Source organism: Carcharhinus amblyrhynchos, chromosome 18 (genome assembly GCF_965287045.1).
Source record: "Carcharhinus amblyrhynchos chromosome 18, sCarAmb.v2.hapA, whole genome shotgun sequence".
NCBI lineage: Eukaryota > Metazoa > Chordata > Chondrichthyes > Carcharhiniformes > Carcharhinidae > Carcharhinus > Carcharhinus amblyrhynchos.
Genome location: NC_137341.1, coordinates 14,591,811 through 14,613,037, shown reverse-complemented (window position 1 = coordinate 14,613,037; position 21,227 = coordinate 14,591,811). Strand labels below are relative to the sequence as shown.

At 42.8% G+C, this 21,227-nt stretch overlaps 1 protein-coding gene across 1 annotated transcript in view; it reads right to left on the bottom strand.

The window, feature by feature from the left end:
* The window catches only part of card11 (caspase recruitment domain family, member 11), a 225,878-nt gene that overhangs the window by 80,249 nt on the left and 124,402 nt on the right, over window positions 1-21,227 (bottom strand). The window contains exons 7-9 of the mRNA XM_080206404.1: window positions 13,221-13,373; window positions 11,506-11,631; window positions 5,794-5,991 (exon numbers count right to left, since the gene is read on the bottom strand). Of these exons, the coding sequence (XP_080062530.1) occupies window positions 5,794-5,991; window positions 11,506-11,631; window positions 13,221-13,373 (477 nt within the window). The remainder of the gene's footprint in view (window positions 1-5,793; window positions 5,992-11,505; window positions 11,632-13,220; window positions 13,374-21,227) is intronic.

Sequence of the window (21,227 nt, the reverse complement as noted above, 5' to 3'; positions counted from 1 at the left end):
AGTGCAACACTGTCCACCTGTGTAGGAAGAATAGAAAAGCATAAAGTGTTTTAAAAAAATGAGAAGCGAGTAAATGTTGCAGAAGAATTTGGGACTCCTTAAAAATTAATCGTAGAAAGTTAACATGAAGGTATAGCAAGCAATTGGAAAGGCAAATGCTATATTCACCTTTATTGAAAAGCATCAGTGTGCAACAGTAAGATAGCCTTGCTGTAATTATGTTGAACTTTGGTGAGAATTTTGGTCTCCTTACACAAAGAAGAGTGTACACCCAACTGATTCCTGCAAAGTGTGGGCCATCCAATGATTGAGTAGAAGGGGTCTAAACCCTCTGGAGTTTAGAAGAACGAGAAATTATTTAATTGAAATGTATGAAGTTCTTAAAGGGCTTGAGAAGGAGAAGCTGTTTCCCATGACTAGAGAGTCTAAAACATGGAAATCACAATATCAGGAAAAAGGTTAGCCATTTAGGATAGAGATGAGGAGAAACTCCTTCACTTTGGTGATGAATCTTTAGAATTCTCTACTCCGGGTTGTTGTGTCAATTAATATATTCAAGACAAGATTTATAAGATTTTAGGGCTCCAAGGGAATCATACAATCCCTACAGTGCAGAAGGAGGCCATTTGGCCCATTAAGCCTATATCAACAACAATCCCATCCAGGCCCTATCCCTGAACCACATGGCCTGCCAGTCCCCCTGACACTAAGGGGCAATTGGCACGGTCAGTCAACCTAACTGCACATCTCTGGACAGTGGAGGGAATCGGAGCACTCAAAGAAAGCCCACACAGACAAGAGGAGAAGGTGCAGACTCCGCACAGACAGTGACCTCAGGCCAGAAATGAACCCAGATCCCTGGCACCATGAGTCAGCAGTACTAACCAAATCAAGGGATGTGGGGATAGGATGAGCATGTGGAATTCAGTATTGGACTTAATGGAGGAGCAGGCTCAATGAACTCTATGGCCTGGTCCTGCTCCTTTTTCTTATCTCTTATGCTCTTACCCACAGAATGCCCTGCATCAACTTGTTAAGGATTTATCACCAGCACCTCCCAAACCCATGACCTCCATTGCCTAGAACAACAAGAGCAGTAGTTCATGAGAAAACTATTACCACTAGGTTTTTCCAAATCACAGGCCATCCTGAATTTTGAGATGCATCACCATTCCTTTGCCATCACTATGTCAAGATCCTGGAACTTGCTACCTAACAGCATTGTGGCAGCACGTTGACCACTGAACTGCTGTGGTTCAGTAAGATGGCCCATCCCTAATTGCTCTTGGTGGTGAAAGACAAATGTCATAAAAATGGTGTGTTAAAAATAAACATGCAAATAGAAAGAATACAGTTAAGAAGGATGTTTCTAATGCTCACAGATGTCTCTTGCTCATCAATTTATTTGTTCACGTTGCACCCAAAGACAGCCCTAAGCACTTCAAAGTCAGGTACAGCATGAGCCACATATCACAGAAAGACCTGCATTAACCTGACAATATGTCTATGCTGGAAAAGATACTTTAAAACTTACTTGCTGCTTGATGAGCAAGACCTTTTTTGAACTCACCTAGATTAAGTTTTCACTTGTCAGAAATGGTTACTTGAACTTTAAACAGAGAAAGTGAATCTTTTGAAGGAGCAAATATGGTTATAAAATCATACAGCACAGAAGGAGGCAATTCAGTCCATCATGTCTATACTGGCCCTCTCTACAAAAGCCACTCATCGAGTCCCATTTCCCCACCTTTCCCCTACAGCTCTGCAATTGTTTTCTCTTTAGAAATTAAACAATTCTCTTTGGAAAATGATAACTGAACCTGCCTGCACCCTTCAGACACTCTTGTGGTCAATGATGGGAATGGGGATGGAGGGGTCGGGGGGGAGGAAGTGGAGAAACATGAGGGATGAAAAAATTGCAAAAAACTTTTAAGGATGCAACTTAACATAAAAACTAAGCAAAAAAAGAAATATTGGAGCAGAAATAAAACATCAGACAACACTGACAAGTTTCACTTTTCAGTTTTTCAAGTCTTCAGGTCAATCCTCTAGGTTTTCAGTAAGATATCCCCAAGCCATTGATGCGATACAAAATGTTTCCTGTGCTTGAATGCTTGTTAAAATTTAACTTAACAACTTGGAAGGCATGAAGTGCATTCCATGATGTCCCAAAGCACTTTGGCCAAGATTTTCCACCTACAATAGACATTGTAGGAGGCACACCAGCCAATTTACACATGTCAGGGTCCCACAGACAACAATGGAGATAAATAACTAAATTATATTTTTTATAATATATTTCAGGACAAACATCCTCCCCTTCTTGTCTTCAAATAACATTGGATATTTTACATCCAGCAGAGAGGGCAAAAATGGGTCTGGGTTGTGCGTCTCATCTGAAAGACAGCACTTCCAAAAAATTGCTTTGTACTTCCCTATAATATATATAGTTAACTGAAGTCCCTAGAGTGGGGCTCGTTGCCACAACCTTCTGACTTAGAGGCAAGAGTGCTACCCACTCAGCCAAGGCAAACATGTAATTAAAACATCCATTCTCTTCATTGGATGGGACTAATTAGTTTTCCTTAAACAGTAATACATTTTCAACTGCTTTCCACCAGTTAAATATTGGAGGACCATATTAAAGAGTTTTGCCATATGCAGAACGTATGTGGCATTCCATAAATCCAAATATTTTGTTTATTATTCTGGCCCCGGAAGGATAATAAAGCGAAATGACCCCAAGATGATACCACTCTTAAGTGTGAGACTGGAACTTTTTTTCTGTGTTATTTCAATTTCATCTAACATTCTTAAATTCTTATGTCAATAACCGTACATCAAACAGATGTTGACCAGGAAGTATATATATGACAATCTGGTGGGTTAGTGCCTGAAAAGAAAAGGTCAGTATAGTGGGACCAGGGCTGAGTGACATCTTGACAGCATAGATCCAACAATAAGCCCAATCTGACATTCAGATCTTCCCGGCTCATATCTGGGTTTGTCAGGGTCAGTTGTAGAGATCAGCCTCAAATGCCACAATAAGTTTAAAGTTTATTTATTGTTTTCACAACTAGGCTTATATTAACACTGCAATGAAGTTATTGTGAAAATCTCTCAGTCGCCACACTCCAGCACCTATTGTGGTACACTGAGGGAAAATTTAGCATGGCCAATGCACCTAATCAGCACGCCTTTTGGACCACGGGAGGAAACTGGAGCACCCAGAGGAAACCCACACAGTCAGGGGTAAAACATGCAGATTCGGTACAAACAGTGACCCAAGCCGAGAATCAAACCCAGGTCCCTGGCATTGTGAGGCAGCAGTGCTAACCAATGTGTTGCATATTTAACTGTTCGGGTGACTATACAGTTCATGTCTTCCATTGAACCCCAGTGAAACTTGGGTTACTGCACCTACCCAATTAAAAATAATACATAGATATAAAGATGGGAGGACTGTTTTTCTCTTTTCACCTGAAAGTGGTTGTTCATGTTTTGGGTGCTGGAAGCATTATTGAAGTTTGTTTTAATGTTTACTTTTGGGATGTGGGCTTTGCTGGCAACATCAGAATTTATTACCCATTCCTCATTGTCCTTAAAAAGGTGAACTGCCTCCTTGAACCATTGCAGTTAGTGGTGAAGGTACTCTCATGGTGTGGTCAGGTAGGGAGTTCAGTGACAATGATGGAAAGGTGACTCATGCCTAAATTGAATAAGGTGGAGATGCTGGCATTGGACTGGGATATTAGAAGTCTCACAACACCAGTTTAAAGTCTAATAGGTTTATTTGGAATCATGAGCTTTCGGAGCGCTGTTCCTTCATTAGGTGAGGTGGAGGAAATGTCTGTTCAAGGTGGTGCAATTGGGCTGCCCTAGATGTTGTCAATCTTATGTTGTTGTTGCCACTGTTGCATCTAGGCCAATGGAGAGTATTCCCTACAAGACTTGTAAATGGTAAGATGAATCAGGAGCTGAATCACTAAGTGCTGAATATCCAGCATCTGACCTGATCCAGCTGCCAACACATTTTTGTGATTGCTTCAGTTCAGTTTCTGGTCAATGGCAGACTCCCAGGTGGCAGCTTGTAAGGGAGTAGAATGCAACCATTTCTCATACATAAACCTGAGCAATGAGGATGAACAGAGTGGAATGTGGTTGTGCTGGAATCAGAGCTGAGCCTGACTCTGTACCAAGAGAACATCCACACACATTGCCTTTCCAGTAAGGATTATGTGTTGGACAGTGATATGATGCAGGAGCGCTTCCTGGGCATTAAGTTGCTCCTACTGCTCTCTCAGCAGAGATCAATTGATGCTGCACAGAACAGGCATCAACATTTGAACTTACTTGGCTCATTCCAGGAGTGTGTGGAGTGCTCTCCAATTGTCTACATGAGTACAGCTGCCAAAACTTGAGAAGCTCATCAACATTCAGGATAAAGAAGCCACTTGATCAATATCACATCCACCTCTAAAAACATTTACTCCCTCACCAACACATCATGGTTGTGGGTGTGTACCATCAACATGATGAAGTGCAGCAAATTGCTGAGACTTCTTCAACCACATCACTTTGACCCACGACCTCTACCAACCAGAAAGGGGAGGGTAGCAAGAACATGGGAACACCACCACTTCTGGGTTACCCTCCAAGTCACCCAGCACTCTGATTTGGACATGTATCACTGTTTCCTCTTTGTCGTTGGGTCGAAATCCTGAAAACCTCTCCCTAACAGCAGTGTGGCTGTACCTGCACTACACAGATTACAGTAGTTCAAGAAGGCAGCTAACCACCACCTTCTCAATGACAACTTGGGATGAGCAACAAATGCTTGCCTTGTGAACAATGTATGCAAGAATTCCTAGACCATTGATTACATTGGATCATTGAGTTATTGTATCAAGTTATTAGGTGGATTGGGAAAGAATTATGAATTTGAGGTTACCCTCTTCGGTAGCAATAATGGGAAGGCAGATTATTATTTGAATGGGTGTAAACTAAGAGAGGTGGATACTCAGCGAGACATTGGTGTCCTCGTATTTCAGTCGCTGAAAGTAAATGCACAGGTACAGCAGGCAGTAAAGGCGGCAAATGGGATGTTGGCCTTCAGTGTGACAGGATTTGAGAACAGGGATAGGGATGTTTTACTACAATTGTACAGGGCATTGGTGAGGCCATACCTGGGGTATTGTGTGTAGATTTGGTGTCCTTATCTGAGGAAGGGTGTCCTTGCTAAAGAGGGGGTGCAGAGAAGGTTTACCAGGCTGATTCCTGGGATGGCAGGTCTGCCATGTGAGAGAATAAGTTGCTCAGGATTATATTCATTGGAGTTTAGCAGAGTGAGAGGGGATTTCATAGAAACTTATAAAATTCTAACAGGATTAGACAGGGTAGATTCAGAAATAATGTTCCTGATGGTGAGAGAGTCCAGAACTAGGGGTCATAGTTTGAGGATAAGGGTACACGTTTTAGCACTGAGGTGAAGAGAAATTTCTTCGCCCAGAGAGTGGTGAACGTGTGGAATTCCACTACCTCGGAAAGTAATTGAGACTAAAACTTTGATTTCAAGAAGGAATTAAATGCAGCTCTTGAGGCGAAGGGATCAAGGGATGTAGGGGGAAAGCAGGGAGGAGGGGGGGAAATCAGGATATTGAATTTGATGATCAGCCATGATCAAAATGAATGGCGGATAAGCCTGGAAGGCCAAGTGGCCTACTCCCTCTTCTAGTTTCTATATAACTAATGGGAATAAAAAATAATAAAGAAAATGTCAGTCAAAAGACTCACCTGGTCAGCCGACAGGGTATCCTTGGACATGCGCCGGAGTTTTGATTCCAAGGCAACAATTTTCCCTTCCTTCCTGACAATCTGAATTTGGAGCTCATCATTCTTCTCCTCTAGTTCCCGGATTTGTTTGCGATATTTGTCTTTGTCAATCAGACACTGTGAGAACTGTGTCTGGGCTTCATCTCGGGATCTGAATGCCTGGAAGGGGTGCAATGATTAGAATGTGTGAAATATATACACACGCGCGCACACTGCATGCCACAATGCATTTACCGGCTTTTGAAGCTAATAAGAGCTTTCAGGCAAAGTAATAAAAGGCTCTTTATGAAAGAGCTGTGATACGTGAAAAGGAATGTAGGTTTAATCTGTTAGAAATTATTATCTTCAAACCTGCAGTGCATGTATGAATGAGGAAGGTTACAGTACAATGAAGAGCAGAGAAAATATTCTAAAATACCTCAGCTATAAAGAGATAGCCATTAGACTGTAATAAAATTTAATAGATTTTTCGGTCTCGCAAGGCTTTTTTTTATTACGTCTTTTTCTCTCCTCGACATTTTCATCCTTCTTTTCAATTAATAGATACCTTCAGCTAACTTTCATCATTCCCAAGCAACCATTCTTTGTTGGGTCTGGAAGCAGGTAATTCAGCCAACACAGCCCTCACAGCTGTACCCAGTCTGTCCCGGTCCTTGCTTCAGCTGAATGGGCTTGAATTTCTACCCTGCCTATGAATGTTGGCTCAAAAGGCAATATCTCCCACCTACGTTATGCTGAATCTGCAGAGCTAGTAGTTGTTTTGAACGAAGGATCATACAATTTAATGCCATCGTAGGGCAATTAGAGCTTTTGAGTCAGAGATTGATGGATGATTGTTAGTTCAGAGTGTGGAATATGGAGTCAGGTGAATGCAATCCTGGTACATATCAGTTGTAAGTTAACTGATCAGCAGAGAAGCTCGAGGGGCTGAATGGCCTACTCCTGATAGTTTCCTATGCTATGCCATGCACTTGTCTGCTTATATATTATTAGCGCTCTCCCATTCTCTTTATAGGTTTTGTGAATTCTGTCAGTAGAAAGTACTCAATTATTTGAATTGTCATTGAGAAAAATTATGCCTCCAACCTTTTAGGTGATCACTTCATATTGATTACATGTTAGCTCGTGTTGAAATTCACTGCTGCTCCTAAAGGTTATCCGGAACCTGCTCCATTAACTTCTCTGGTATTTTGCCTTCAGTCAGCACTAACTTCTGCTAACTCGGTGGCCTCGGGTCGGTAACCAAACTTGTCTGAAGCAGCAACTCTAAGTAAATCAGTGCAGCTAAGCGGGGATGCATTCAGGCTACAGATATAGGTTATGTCATTGAAGCATTTTGTCATGCAAGAGAAGAGTCATAACGACAGATCCCTTTAGGGGTGAAATTACTCTTGGTGCAATTAAAGCAAATTCTAGCTGTCAGATGAATTTGCTTGAGTACCTTCATTTAATTAAACCACATTGATCCAGGTCTCTCCTGCTGTTGCACTACAAATTTCCTACACGGCAACAGCGGCTATACCTCATTGGCTGTGAAGCACTCGGGAGGGGGGCGGCGGGGGGGTCAGTGGTGGCGGTGAAAGGAGGCCTGCGGTCATGAAAGGTATCGTGCAAATGCAAGTGCTTTTACATTTTAAAACCAGGACAAGTAATGAACATGATTGAAAGCCAGCAGAGGAAGACATAAGCTCAGGAACCAAGATTGATGCAGCTGAGAAAGGTTACTGACTATCATAACACTGCACAAAGAGCAGACAAGTACATTTAGGGGACAAAACTACAGGGCAAGGTCTTGAGTTTCTGTAGGTGCAGGGAAGGGGAGAGAGATATGTAGTGGGAATTCAACATTGGCGATTGAAGGGAAATTGAGTGGACTGGGCCCACACATTATACATGCCACCTGCTTTTCCATTCTGTAATTCTGCCATGCTGCTTTTATCACATTTCAGTAAGATCCCCAAAGTACCTTACCAGATAGGATACCCGATGAATGGGTTGATGCATGAGGAGAGTTTAAACAGTTTGGGCTTATACTTGCTGGGGTTTAGAAGAATGAGAGGGGATCTGATCAAAGTCTATAAAATACTAAAAAGGATTGATAAAGTTAATGTGGACCAAATGTTTCCCTTTGTGGGGCAGTCTAGAACAAGAGGTCACAGGTATAGGTTGAGAGGCGATGACTTTAAAACTCAGATGAGGAGGAACGACTTCTTGCAGAGGGTGGTGAATTTGTGGAACTTGCTGTCCCATAGCATGGAGGAGTCTAAATTGTTGAATGGTTTCAAGAAGGAGATAGATATGTTTCTAATTTTAAAAAATGGGATAAGGGAAATGGGGAACTGGTGGGGAGGTGGATTTGAGACCAGGGAGAGATCAGCCGTTATCTGACAGAATGATGGAACAGGCTCAAAGGGCTGAATTTGCCTACTTCTGCTCCTAACTCTTATGTTCCTTTGGTTGCACCCTCTCCTTTCCTTCACCCCTATGTACTCTATGTATCAGAGGCTTTGTCTGTCTCGCGTGCAAAACAATACTTTTCACTGTATACTCATACATGTGACAATAATGAATTAAATCAATTAAATTAATTGAGCTATATACAAGGTCATGAAACTATGCAATAAATTTCATCGCTTAATGCATTTTCACATTTTTACTTTCAAACTTTAAAACCACTTTCAACAAAAGACAGAGTGCAGACAGGTGGAATAACTCAACAACCCATTCCTTGCACCATTTTAAAGAGACTGAAATGAAACTTCTCTCTTGTATCTTTTAAAGGAAAGTAAAGAACATGAACAGAGGCCATTGACTGAGATGCTGTAAACTGCATGAGCAATACGTAAAATGGGGAGAAGGATGTGCCCCAGCCTGGTAAAATTATAATTGCAGACTTCTTCTGTAAGATCTTTTGCACAGGTATAAAGCCATGACTGGGTAATATAGTCCAATTGGTTATAAAGCACTTTGGGACATCCTGAGGCAGTGAAAGGAGTTTTTCACATTTTTGGGTTTTTTATGCTTAATATTCTATTGAAATGCAGCATCACTGGCCACTCCTATAAGCGCACCACAGGTTCCTTATGAACTGGAGTGTGTCTTTTCTTGCCAATTTCCAGGAAGACAAAAACAAAATCTGCAATTCAGACAGACAGCACTATAAAGGAAAAGTTGTCAAAGTCCCAGATGACCATCGGCTGCTGTTCCTTTGAGATGTTTGCTGACAGTTGCTCACTAGTGAGTCCATCAGCAGCAAATATGGGAAAGAAAGCATCGCCAATTGAAGGAGCTGCTTTCTTCTTCCTGAGACCTGACAGTGTGATAGTAATGGTGAGTCTGCCAGAGAGGGAGGAAGGTTTTCTGAGAGGTGGGAAGAGAGATATTGACTACTGCTAGGGGCAAGTGTGCAAGAGACAGAGTGAGAGTGAGAGTGTGTGCGCGAGTGCGTGTGTGGCCAGCATTTATTCAGCAGTCCCTGAAGAGCAAAGACTCACTTTGCTGTGGGCCTGGAGTCACATGTAGGCCAGACCAGGTAAGGAAATAAACAAGATGGGCTTTTACAACAATCAGCAATGGTTTCATGCTCATTGTTGGACTATTAATTGCAGATATTTCATTGAATTCAAATCAAATTTGAACCTGGGTGCCCAGATCAGTGCCCTGGGTCCCTGGATTATTCATCCAGTACAATACAACTACACTACTGGCTCCACTGTGTGTGAAAGACTATGTGCATGTGTAGGTGTGGGTGGGGGGGGTGGGGGGGTGGAGGTGGGAGACCGCGGACGAGGGGGAAGGTGGGAGAGCGTGGGTGAGAGAGAGGGAGAGCATGCACGAAAGAGAGGGAGAGCATGCATGAGAGAGGAGTACAGAAAGAGAGAGAGAGTGTGTGTGTGAAAGTGTGTGAGAGACAGTCGTGTGTATGAGAGAGAGAGAGACACAGACAGGGCATATGTGCGCGCATGTCTTTGTTTTTCTGTATGAGAGAGACAAGTATGTATGCATGAGACAACACTTGTGTGTGAGTGTATGTGTGAGAGAGAGAGAGAGAAAAAGTGAGCATGTGTCTGGCTCACTCCCAGTCCCAAGATTTGCACTCACACAGTAGGTGTGGGTGAGGGTGTGTGAGTGAACACCCCAAAGCTGGACACACACACACACACACACACACACACACACACAAACACACAGTCTAACCTCCTCATACTCAAATTGTCATCCTCATTAATTAGTCATTTTTTAAAATATCAATTTATGGCTTTGACAGTCCTTTTTTTTAAGCAAATTGTATATTTTTTCATAACTCAACATTTTATTGAAATTCATGCTGTGCCAAACTGTGGGGGTGATTGTCCCAAAAAAATTCTAAGTATCAAATTTGCGTGACAACTGGAGTTAATCACTGCACACGTGCTGATCTGTCAGCGCCGAGATTGGCGCATGCGCAGTGGACCCTGTCTGCCAGGTTCCTGATTGCTGGCCAGCTCAATCGCTGGCCAGCCCTGCGACCCCTGCAATGCTCGTTCTGTCACCCCTTACAGCCCTATCACCTGCACCTCCCCCCAAGCATGCCTGGGCCCAGATTTGATACCCCCCCATGCTGATTCCCCCCTCTCAGTCCCAACCACACCGCCCCCACCACCCCCCCCCGCACCCCGCTTTAACCCTCGCGGCAGGTTGAACACCCCCCACACTGATGGCCAGCCCTAATCACTGGTCTCCCTTCCTCCACCACCAATCCTGATTACAGAATGGAAGCAGAACTCGCCCATCCCCACCGATTGCCCCCAGGGGTCCTGCCCCCATTGGACCCCACTCCCATGGCTCTGCCCCATGCCCAGTCTGCAGTGCCATGGTGCCCTTGGGCACTGATACTTTGCCCCTTGGGCAGTGAAGGAGGCCCAAGCTGGCACTGCAAAGGTGCTAATACCAAGGAGGCAACCTCCTGCCACTCAACCCTCTTGGAGGGAGTGGGGGAGGGCATGACTGCCCCCCTTCACTCCAGCGGGGTCAGGCTGCCTATTATAAGCTCCGTTGGAGTGAAACTCTCTGGCAGGGGTGGGAGAGGCTAGAGGGCCCACCAATTATATCAAAATTAAATCTTGAGTATATTAGGCAGCTCCCTGCCTATTTCCGGTGCAGAGCTGACAGCGCCCGAAGTCTGGCGCTGGGAGATGCGCTTGGGGCTGGACACTCAGCGCAGATTGCGCTAATCCGGCCCTGTGGATATCTCCTCGCCCGCTGTGCTAAAAAAAAAAATCAGCGCAGTGGGATAGGAGAATCGCCCCCTATATCTTTCCTAAATCTGAGTGAGGAAAGAATTAAAATGTGGCCCCTCGCTCAAAAAGGTTGGACCAAGGCCCAGGCTATGATCGAAGAGTCACTTTATTTCACAATGAGAAACATAAATGAACAGCGTTGTGTCTAAAGCAGTGTATATTACATGATAAAAACTTCACTATTCTCCTCGCTATATCAAAACAATAAAAAGGCTTTCCTGGATATATCTCCACATACATTAAAACTTGAAAAGGGATGTTCACAGTTATATCTTTACAGCCAATGGATTATTGCAATCAAAGACGGGTAAACAATTTAAATTGAAGGGAAAGGTCTGGTCCATACTCGGTGCATTTCATGTCCCATTAAAAGAAAATGAAGTGTTTTCCAGACCTGATCGCGCTCTTTTTCAACTTCTTCCAACTGAAACATGATAGTGTTCATCCGATGCTTGTACATTTCACAGTCTTTAACCAGTGTAGAACATTTCAGCTCCAAATCCTCTTTCTCCTCCAGATACTGAAACAGTTCACAAGACTCAACTGGTAACAATTCAGCTTTAAGCAGTAAAGACACTTCAGGTTTCAGACTTATAACTTGTAAACACTGATTATTTGATGTTATGGTGTGCTAATTGTTAAGTGTTATCAGAGATGATAATTAACATCATCGGGCAACTTTCAATAACTGAGGAATTCTCTCGTTGTTCATACCAGTGGGATCTAGCAGTCTCGCGGACGGCGCACCCCTGTCGTGGGTTTCCCGGCACGGGGAGTGGAATCAATAGAAAATCCCACTGACGTTGGTAAACTGCACTCCGCCTCCTACCATGGGAAACACGCTGTGGACAGGCCAAAGAATCCTCCGCCCCCAGAAGTTTTGACTGAAACTAGAATCCCTACAACACAGAAGGAGGCCATTTTGGCCCATCAAGTCTGCACCTACCACAATCCCACCTAGGCCCTATCCCCCGTAACCCCACTTATTTACCCTGATAGTCCCATTGACACCAAGGGGCAATCTGGCAAAGTCAACAACCTAACCAGCACATCTTTGGACTGTGGGAGGCACCGGAGCACCTGGAGGAAACCCACGCAGACACAGGGAGAACATGCAAACTCCACACAAACAGTCACCCGAAGCTGGAATTGAACCCGGGACCCTAGCACTGTGAGGCAGCAGTGCTAACCACTGTACCACTATGCCACATAGTTATGTCATGGGATTGCTAGGTTGGAATTAGCAGAATGGCTCTCGTAATTATGGCGACATGCAGTGTTTAGTTGCTGAATGCAAGGTTTCTTGAGGTGTAAACAGTGCAGGCACTATCTGTGCCAATAAAAGTTTAACTTGCAGCTGATCAGCGCATGCAAGAGAGCACGTGTGTCAGTTTGATCATAATCAGACTTACAGTAACATTTTACAGTCAATATACAGTGTCAGCTGTCATCACCGTTCTCCTGCATTGCACTGAGAACTGGACTGTGCATCTGCGAAACATAAGAGCACTGAAGAAATTCCATCATCCTCCAGATTCAATGGGAGAACCGCCAAACCAATGTAAGTGTTCTTATTGAAGCCAGCTCCACAAATATTCAGGAAAAATTCCTGCAAAAATCAACTTCGATGGACTGGACACTGAGTCCAAATGGCTGGAAACCATCTCCCCTGCCAGCTCTTCTTTCCCCAAATTTTTAAATGGCTAACCCAGGAAGGGCAAAGAAAATATTTCAAAGGCACTCTGAGGCTCTCTTTGAAGCAAAGCAACATTACTAATGACTGGTAGGAGCTTCTACCAATCATTCAAAATGGCAACAACTTGTCTATCGAGCTGCGTCACTTTTTGAATCACAATATCTGAGCGATGAGGCAGAGTGGCGGCAGAGAAGGAAAGAAAGGAAACCGATCCTGCACTCTGGACTCCATCATCATATGGGATGTTCTGCCTCATCTGCTCAAAGATCTGTGGGTGCAGAGTCGGCCTGTTCAGTCACACAAAAGGTCCATGACAGCAACTCATGACCCTATGCAAATGTCATCTAAGGATCGGGGTACAGCCGACCATTGTGACCGAGTTTTACTGTCCAAGTCTCTTCAGGAGGCCTTACCTTATCCCTAAGCTCCTCTGCTTGCCTATTCTCCTCCTGTAGGTTGAAAATCTTGTTGACAAGATCTTGCCTATCTTCCAGAGCCTCCTGCCTATCATGCTCCAAGATGTCAACGATTGCCTTTTCAGAGTCAGGTAAACTCCGTTTTCCAGCCTAAATAAGGAAGTGAAAAAATTAACACAATTACTGTAGAATGGATGAGGCATTAACTCAAAGAAATAAGAACAGTGAAAGAGAAAGCATAACTTGTATCCTTTAGACAATTCCTTGCTGGTTACCTGTGAGCACTTCCAGGTGTCTTAGTCTTCAACAGAGCAGCTAAACCTCAACCAATGTATAATTTGAGATTTGTTTCTGTGCTATAAATTTGTTTGACTTCTCTATGGTAGTACATACAATGCATCTTCAATTGGGTCTTTAATTTTTGGATATATGAGATATCCTAAATAATTTTAGTGGGCGTGTCAAAACCAGGGAAATATACAAGTGAACATGGCTGTTTCAACAACAGGTCCCTTCGGAGGTTATCAACCTGTCTGATTGTGCCAATGCTAGCCACCTGATTTTCTCAGTCACATGTTTGCACCTTCCCCTGTGTCAATGAAAACTATCTGGAAAAGGGTATTACTGTAACTTTACTGATGGCACAAAGTAAGTGATATCTAATGATATAGACTTCTCCCAATCTTCCTGTCTATTTACTTCCAAAATCAGCAGAGGGGTATATAATGGGTGGTTTGTCCAATGTCACCCACTTTACACAATAGTCTGAAGTTACAAATACCCTCAGTGTTGAACATTCCTCTACACAGTGGGAAACTGTTGAGCTCGCTGACACTCACAACACATTACCGAACACTGTCACAGCACAATGAATCATTTCAATTTTCTTATTTAGTTTTGACCTAATCTAGTAGCTATGCCACGAGAATCATGCAAGCAGGCACTCTTCTTTATTGCTTTCATACTGCTTTTGTCTTGCCAGTGACAGATAGTTGGCATTATCCCCAGCAACGCTCCAAGTATTAAATTAATCCTTGTTGCGAAATAGTAGTAGCATTGTGCTAACAGTACTCTGCTCAGTTATTATAGTCATTACTGGCCTTAAGATGATCATAATAGATCAACTGTAGAAGAGGATGGTGATGAGACCCTCTAGGCTAGCAGAAGACAATACAATGCATCCTGTGGCAGTTTATATTGTTCCCATTGTGCACAGTAGTGAGACTATATTTCAAATCCTGGAACAGTTCCAATGCTATGATCATATGATATGGTTCATGTGATAGTCATAAACTGCTCAAGGCTGGGTCTCATGGTTTATGATATCACCTGAACCACTCAGTTATGTTATTGTCTTCTAACTACTCCCAGGTATTCATTATCCTTCATGCAGCTCACTCCTGGATGGTCATGGCCTGTTATGAGTCTCAGGTGATCCATTAGTCTATTAAATGTTTTTGAAACAGAATTATACATTGTATTGGTAAAGCTCTGTTGGGTCTGGGTCAGATGTTGGAGCCTTCATTGGAAATTGAGGACAAAGCATTTTCTCAAATATTTCATATTAATATTCTAAAATGTGTATTTACCAGATTATCATGGTTGAGGAGTATTAAGCTCGGGCAAATAATTCCGTATGAATGGATGTAAATCCACAAATGATTTGTGAAATATCCAAAAGTATCATCTTGAAAGTCCAAACCTCAGAGTCTGACAGATTTTCAAGCTTTTACATAAATGTCCATAGTTTTTCAGTCGGCAAATTGTGCATGTGTTTGTGAAGAAGACAAAGGTAGTATTAGTATTTATATAGTATTTAGATTGGTAAACTTTAAGAAATTGTTTTAAGTGGGTTTAATTTAATGTTTTTGTGTCTGGAAGAATAAAACCTAGTTAGATCCATGCTGGACAAAGGTATTTGTATGTGTGGGGTTGGTTTCAATTTCAACTGTGATTTTGTTATGCTTAGAGAGGGCTACCACATGAAAAATAAATAAACCAGCAGCAGTTACTTAGCAACTGGGCCTTGTAAAACGGAGAACCTTTTAAGTTTTTAGTTTAGCTAGTTTAGTTGCAGTTGGGGACCAGCAGCAAGAGACAAGGCAGCTCTCACAGCTCTGCTAGAAGCAATTAGTTTTAGAAGGCTGAAGAGGGAACATCTCTCTCAGACTTGCAAAAAGAGAAGCCATACTGTGGTGTAATAGTTAAGAAAACAAATGCTGGAAATCTAAAGTCTAGCTAGTTAAGAAAGCTAGAGAAATGAAAAGAAGTTTCCAAGAAGTCTAGAGTTAATGGAACAGAAGAAACTGGGAACCAGAACAGATTACTGTACAGTAGAGTCAGAAAGGGTTGAACTAGCATTGGACTGTGAGAGGCCAGAAAGATATTTGCTGAAGTGTTAAGATTTGTGAGAAATTACTACAGTTTGGGGGACATTATTTTGAATAATTTTGGAAATTGGTGGTTGGACCTTGGTGTTTGTATATAAACCTTTAAAACTAAGGAAACTTGAAGGGAGAGTTGTAAAAGCTGAAAGCAAAATCTTGATGGAAGCAACAGAGGGAAAATATAACTTGAAAGATCTGAAAGTGTGATTTTTGAAAGCCAATTTGAAGCCAGAGTTCAGTGATACAAAGTGGCTCACAATATAACAATCATCTGGGGGATTTTGAGGATAAATTCACAGACATTCACTTGGGTTCAAAGAGGAGCGTGTCTTACCACAGTCACAGAACCATAGAACACTACAGCACAGAAACAGTTCTCTTGGCCCCTCTTGGCTGTGCTGAGCCATTTTTCTGCCTAGCCCCACTGACCTGCACCTGGACCATATCCCTCCACACCCCTATCATCCATGTACCTGTCCAAGTTTTTCTGAAATGTTAAAAGTGAGCCCGCATTTACCACTTCATCTGGCAGCTCATTCCACATTTCCACCACTCTGTGTGAAGAACCCCCCCTCCAATATTCCTTTTAAATATTTCCCCCCCCTCACCCTTAACCCGTGTATTCTAGATTTTTTTCCCCCTAGCCTCAGTGGAAAAAGCGTGCCTGCATTCACCTATACCCATCATAATCTTATATACCTCAATCAAATCTCCCCTCATTCTTCTACGCTCCAGGGAATAAAGTCCTAACCTATTCAACCTTTCTCTGTAATTCAGTTTCTCAAGTCCTGGCAACACCCCTGTAAACTTTCTGTACTCTTTCAACCTTACTAATATCCTTCCTGTAATTAGGTGACAAAACTGCACACAATACCCTAAATTCTGACTCACCAATGTCTTATACAACCTCATCTCATGTGATTAAAAGGGACTTTGTGTGTTAATGAGACCATTGCAGCTTAAGATGTACTTTGTAATCAGTGTTAATTTAAAATCTGTGTGCAATTGCTAAGCTAGAGGGAGTAAAGGAGTATTTCATTTGATTTATTATTGTTACATGTATTGGTATACAGTGAAAAGTATTGTTTCTTGCGCGTTATAAAGGCAAAGCATACCGTTCATAGAGTACGTAGGGAAGAAGGAAAGGAGAGGGTGCAGAATAGTGTTACAGTCATCACGAGAGTTCAGAGAACGATCAGCCTTAATATATGGTACTGTATCAAAATCCAATTTTTTTGTGTTTAATCATATTTTCTTGCTGTTAAAACTAATTAGCAGTCCGAATTAGACTCAGTTCCTCCACATTGTACAAAAAACAGTTACTGGCCGGGATTCTCCCAAAACAAAAGAAAGTGTCCAACAGGCAGAAAAACAGGACTATTTCCTGCCTGTTTTCTGGGCATATTTACCAGATTGAATCACTAATACTCTGTGCAATGCAGAATGCCACAGAGCGATTCAGGCAGAAAAGTGGTGGCAGGGCTTATTCCCGCCCGAGAGGCTAGCAGCATATTGCCGAGTTGGTCAATGCAGAGTGGCAGCAGGTTCATCTCCCCCTCCACTGATTACCCTCTCAATCGGCCCCCCCCAGTATGTCTGGTCCCATTGGCCCCATTCCTCTGACGCTGCCTAGTGCCTGGTGGACAGTGCCATTGTGTCCCCTGGGCAGTGCCACTCTGGCATTGCCCAAGGGATACCCCCCTTGCCCCGACCTCCCGTCGGGGGAGGGGGGGGGGGGACTCAATGGCCTCTGTCCCCACTAGCGGGGTGAGGACACCTGTTCTCCTTTCGTGGATCACAGTTGTAAATCCCACTGGGTGGAACCACTCCTGACTAGGGTGGTGGAGTGGGGGCCCTTGAATGTCAATTTCCACAACACTTCCACATGATAATCAGCTCTGCACCAATTTCCAGCACAGAGCTGACTGCACTAAAAAAATGCACCTGGGAGCCTCATGAAAGGTCTCCTGCTGATGTCTCCCAGTCATTGTCTTTTGAGCCAGGGTTACATTTTGGGATCTCCCCATCCAGTTGTAACACCAACTGGGATCGTAACAGCGTTATCACATTGCTCACTGAGTAAGTGCTTACAATATGGGTCACCACTGGGTTTTCATCCAGTCAGAATATCCTATTCCCGCAGTGGTATGCTCAACACCCAGCATTAGCTGTGGCTCACTGGCAACAAAAGCTTCTCTCATTCTGGAGATTGTGGATTCAAGATTATCTGCTCATTATTACATTGCTATTTCATAAGCACTCCGTGTCTATGGTGTGCTTTGGGAGGTTCTAAGGTTGCAAAAGACACTCTCAGAATAGAAGCCTTTCTTCTTTCATTGCTGTTATTAGTAGGTAGATAGTGATGCAACATCTGGACTCAGGAGGCCGATTTCTCATTGTGAATGTTGCTTTTCACAGTGCTTGCCAAAATTCAGCCCTCAAACTAACAAAATATATTTTAAATCTCATATAATTAAAGCAGAGGGTGTTCCACTGGTTTGACAATTAATCATAGAATCCCTACAGTGCAGGAGGAGGCTATTTGGTCCATCAAGCCTGAACCGACAACAATCCCATCTAGGCCCTCATCCCTGTAGCTGCACATTTTTAATTTGCTAGTCACCCAGACAAAGGGGCAATTTAGCATGGCCGATCAACCTAACCCAGAGTATCTTTCGGGTGTGGGAGGAAACTCGCACAGATACGGGGAGAACGTGCAAACTCCACATGGACAGCGACCCGAGGCTGGAATTGAATGCGAGTCCCAGGCACTGAGGCAATAGTGCTAACCACTGTGCTACCAAACTGCCCTATTAATTAATCCTCAATGTCCTGAAGGAACATATCTGTGCACTGTCAGTCTAACTGACCCCCTGACTTTCAAGACTAGTTATAATTTTAATTGAACTCCCTTCTAAAGTAATGAAGTTCCAGTCCAGTAATTTTATGAATTGGGAATGCTGTTCATGATGTCACTAGAGCAGAACTTCATGTTGACGCATGGGGGAAACCTACGGGCCCTGAGAACAAAATCAAAAGTTAAGCAGGGGTGAAAGAGATACCTCAGAAACAATTGACTGGTTCTCAGTCTTCTCAAGGCCTCTTCAGTGATGATTACAGAATGTGCTAGATTGATTCTATAGATGGGATTTCTTCAGATGATGCATAGCTAAAGAGCAAATATTATCAGTCATTTGGTTTGGTGCTTACATTAAGTAGGCTTGTTGCTAAATTCTCTTCCATTATAAAACAGAAATGAACAGACACGATCTCACCAGATACAACCACAGCACAACAAAGTAACTTTACAATTCTGTTATCATCCCCCCACTATTACTGATCTTACACTGCTGCATGCTTTATACCCAAAATGTGCCAAAACCTGTTTTGAACACTCCACTGATAGATTTGGGAAATGATGAATGGTAAAGCACAGATTGTAGGGGTGGTTAGTTTCTAAACAAGCACAGAGGTAGGAAATCTTTAATCCACACCAGTCTTGTTCATCACTGTGAACAGTTCTTTTTTATCCACGAGCCCACAGATTCCCATAATGGCTTGAGGATGTGACTGTCACTGGAGAAGCCGACGGGAGGAATGGTAATAAAGTCATCAGACTAGGGGTACAATATGGGAAAAAATCTACCTCTTCCACTTCCTCCAGCAACAACCCCCCACTCAGCCGCCTCTTATCAACACTGTCAGCTGCCTGCTGCCCCTCCAGTTCCACTTTAACACAGAACTTGACCCCAGAGAAACAACTTCATCAGCACAGAAAATTTTGCCTAAGATGTACTCGGTGATAATTCAAATGTGTTATGTTTATATTGGACCTTCAAGGAGATTAGTGGCTTTAGTTGTAACCTTTCTAGATTCCAGTTTATTTCCAAACAGAGCCTACCGAAAGATAATATTTAGATTTTAGATGAGTTATTTGGCTTGGCAGACTGGATTTCAGTTGATACTCCGAAATTCACTCAAAACATAACAGTTGGACAACAGTTATGGACGATACAAAGATCATATTATTTTTTCCTAAATGATAAAGGATTTTTGTTACTTGCCAGTAAATGGGTGTGGTTGAGCAGCAGCCTGCATGGTCTTATTGATGCTATTTTAACACTGGAAGATGACATTCTTGTTTAAATAACCCAATCATAAAGTCCAAGCTGCCACTTCATCGATTGGAGTTCATTTAAATACTTTATTAAAGGTAACTGCAATCACCATTAACATCCTTGCCCTGGTCTATCCTGTCCTTTGTAAAATATATAATAAATAGTCCGAATGCTAACTGTAGTGTTCAACACGATAACTGCCTGATTTTGAAAAGAGGTACGAACAGCGAGATCTTTTTTTCGATCCATTGTGAATAAGATTTCACAGGACGGTACAAGTACACTCTGTCTGCAATGCCCCAGTAATAAAACCCAGTGAATTCATGGTAATCTGAAATGATAAAACGCGCCTCTCATACTGGTGGCTGATTTTGATGTTCTGAGTAAAAAAAGTCAGAATATTAGATGATCAGGAGAAACTACTGGATGGGTGCTCATTAAAGTATGTGGGATCAGTGAAGAAAGAGCCAAATGTGTAACAAAGTTAGCCAGTAAGGTTTTGCTGGGCTCCCTGGCCAACATGTTCGACAACCTCTATGAATGGAATCTTTCTTTGAATGAATACAATCTAGTCCGGGACCAGAATGCTACCAATTGAGACACAGCTGACAAGGACAGCTACAGGAGCTCAGAGTACTATAGGTCAGGGGCTGGATGAGATTGTCAAGGTCATTTTTGGTTTGACATTAAGGGAAGTTAAACAAGAGCAAGTATTTTGAATTCAGCGCACTGTAAGACAGGAAGCCAGTCAATGTCATGTAGTGAGGGTTAAAGGAGCAAGTAGGACAGGAGGCAATATGCAAAGTGCTAGCCCATATGGAATTTGTGTGGGATGGAGTGTGGTAGACTGGTGAACAGAAACTGAAGGAAGTGAGCCATGAGGTAACAAGGATGTGGATGAAACACTTTTTTTATTCATTCCATTTCAGAAATTAGTATAGTCTAATGGCTACTGCTACTAAAGTAGCAAAAATGCAATTTATTTTATTAATTCATGGGACATGGGCATCGCTGGCTGGCTAGCATTTATTGCCCATTCCTAGTTGCCCTTGAGAAGATGGTAGTGAGCTGCCTTTTTGAAACGCTGCAGGGTTGACCCACAATGATGTTAAGGGAATGCCAGGATTTTGACTCAGTGACTGCAAAGGGATGGCGATATATTTCCAAGTCAGGATGGTGAGTGGATTGGAGGGGAACATGCAGGTGCTGTATTCTCATGTATCGGTTGCACCTGTCCTTCTAGATGGAAGTAATTGTGGGTTTGGAAGGAGCTACCCAAGGATCTTTAGTGAATTTTGCAGAAGTCCATTGAGAAACTGAAATGAATAAATCTGCTAACTTGGGGGCTGGTGAATTGTAGTATAAAACTAACTTGTACACGATTTAGCTTTGGAGGGAGGAATCTATTATCCCTACCCAGCCTGATATTCAATCCAACAGCTCCTGCCATGCCACTATGAAAACAATCACCATGAAGGATAACCTTGGACCAATTGGGT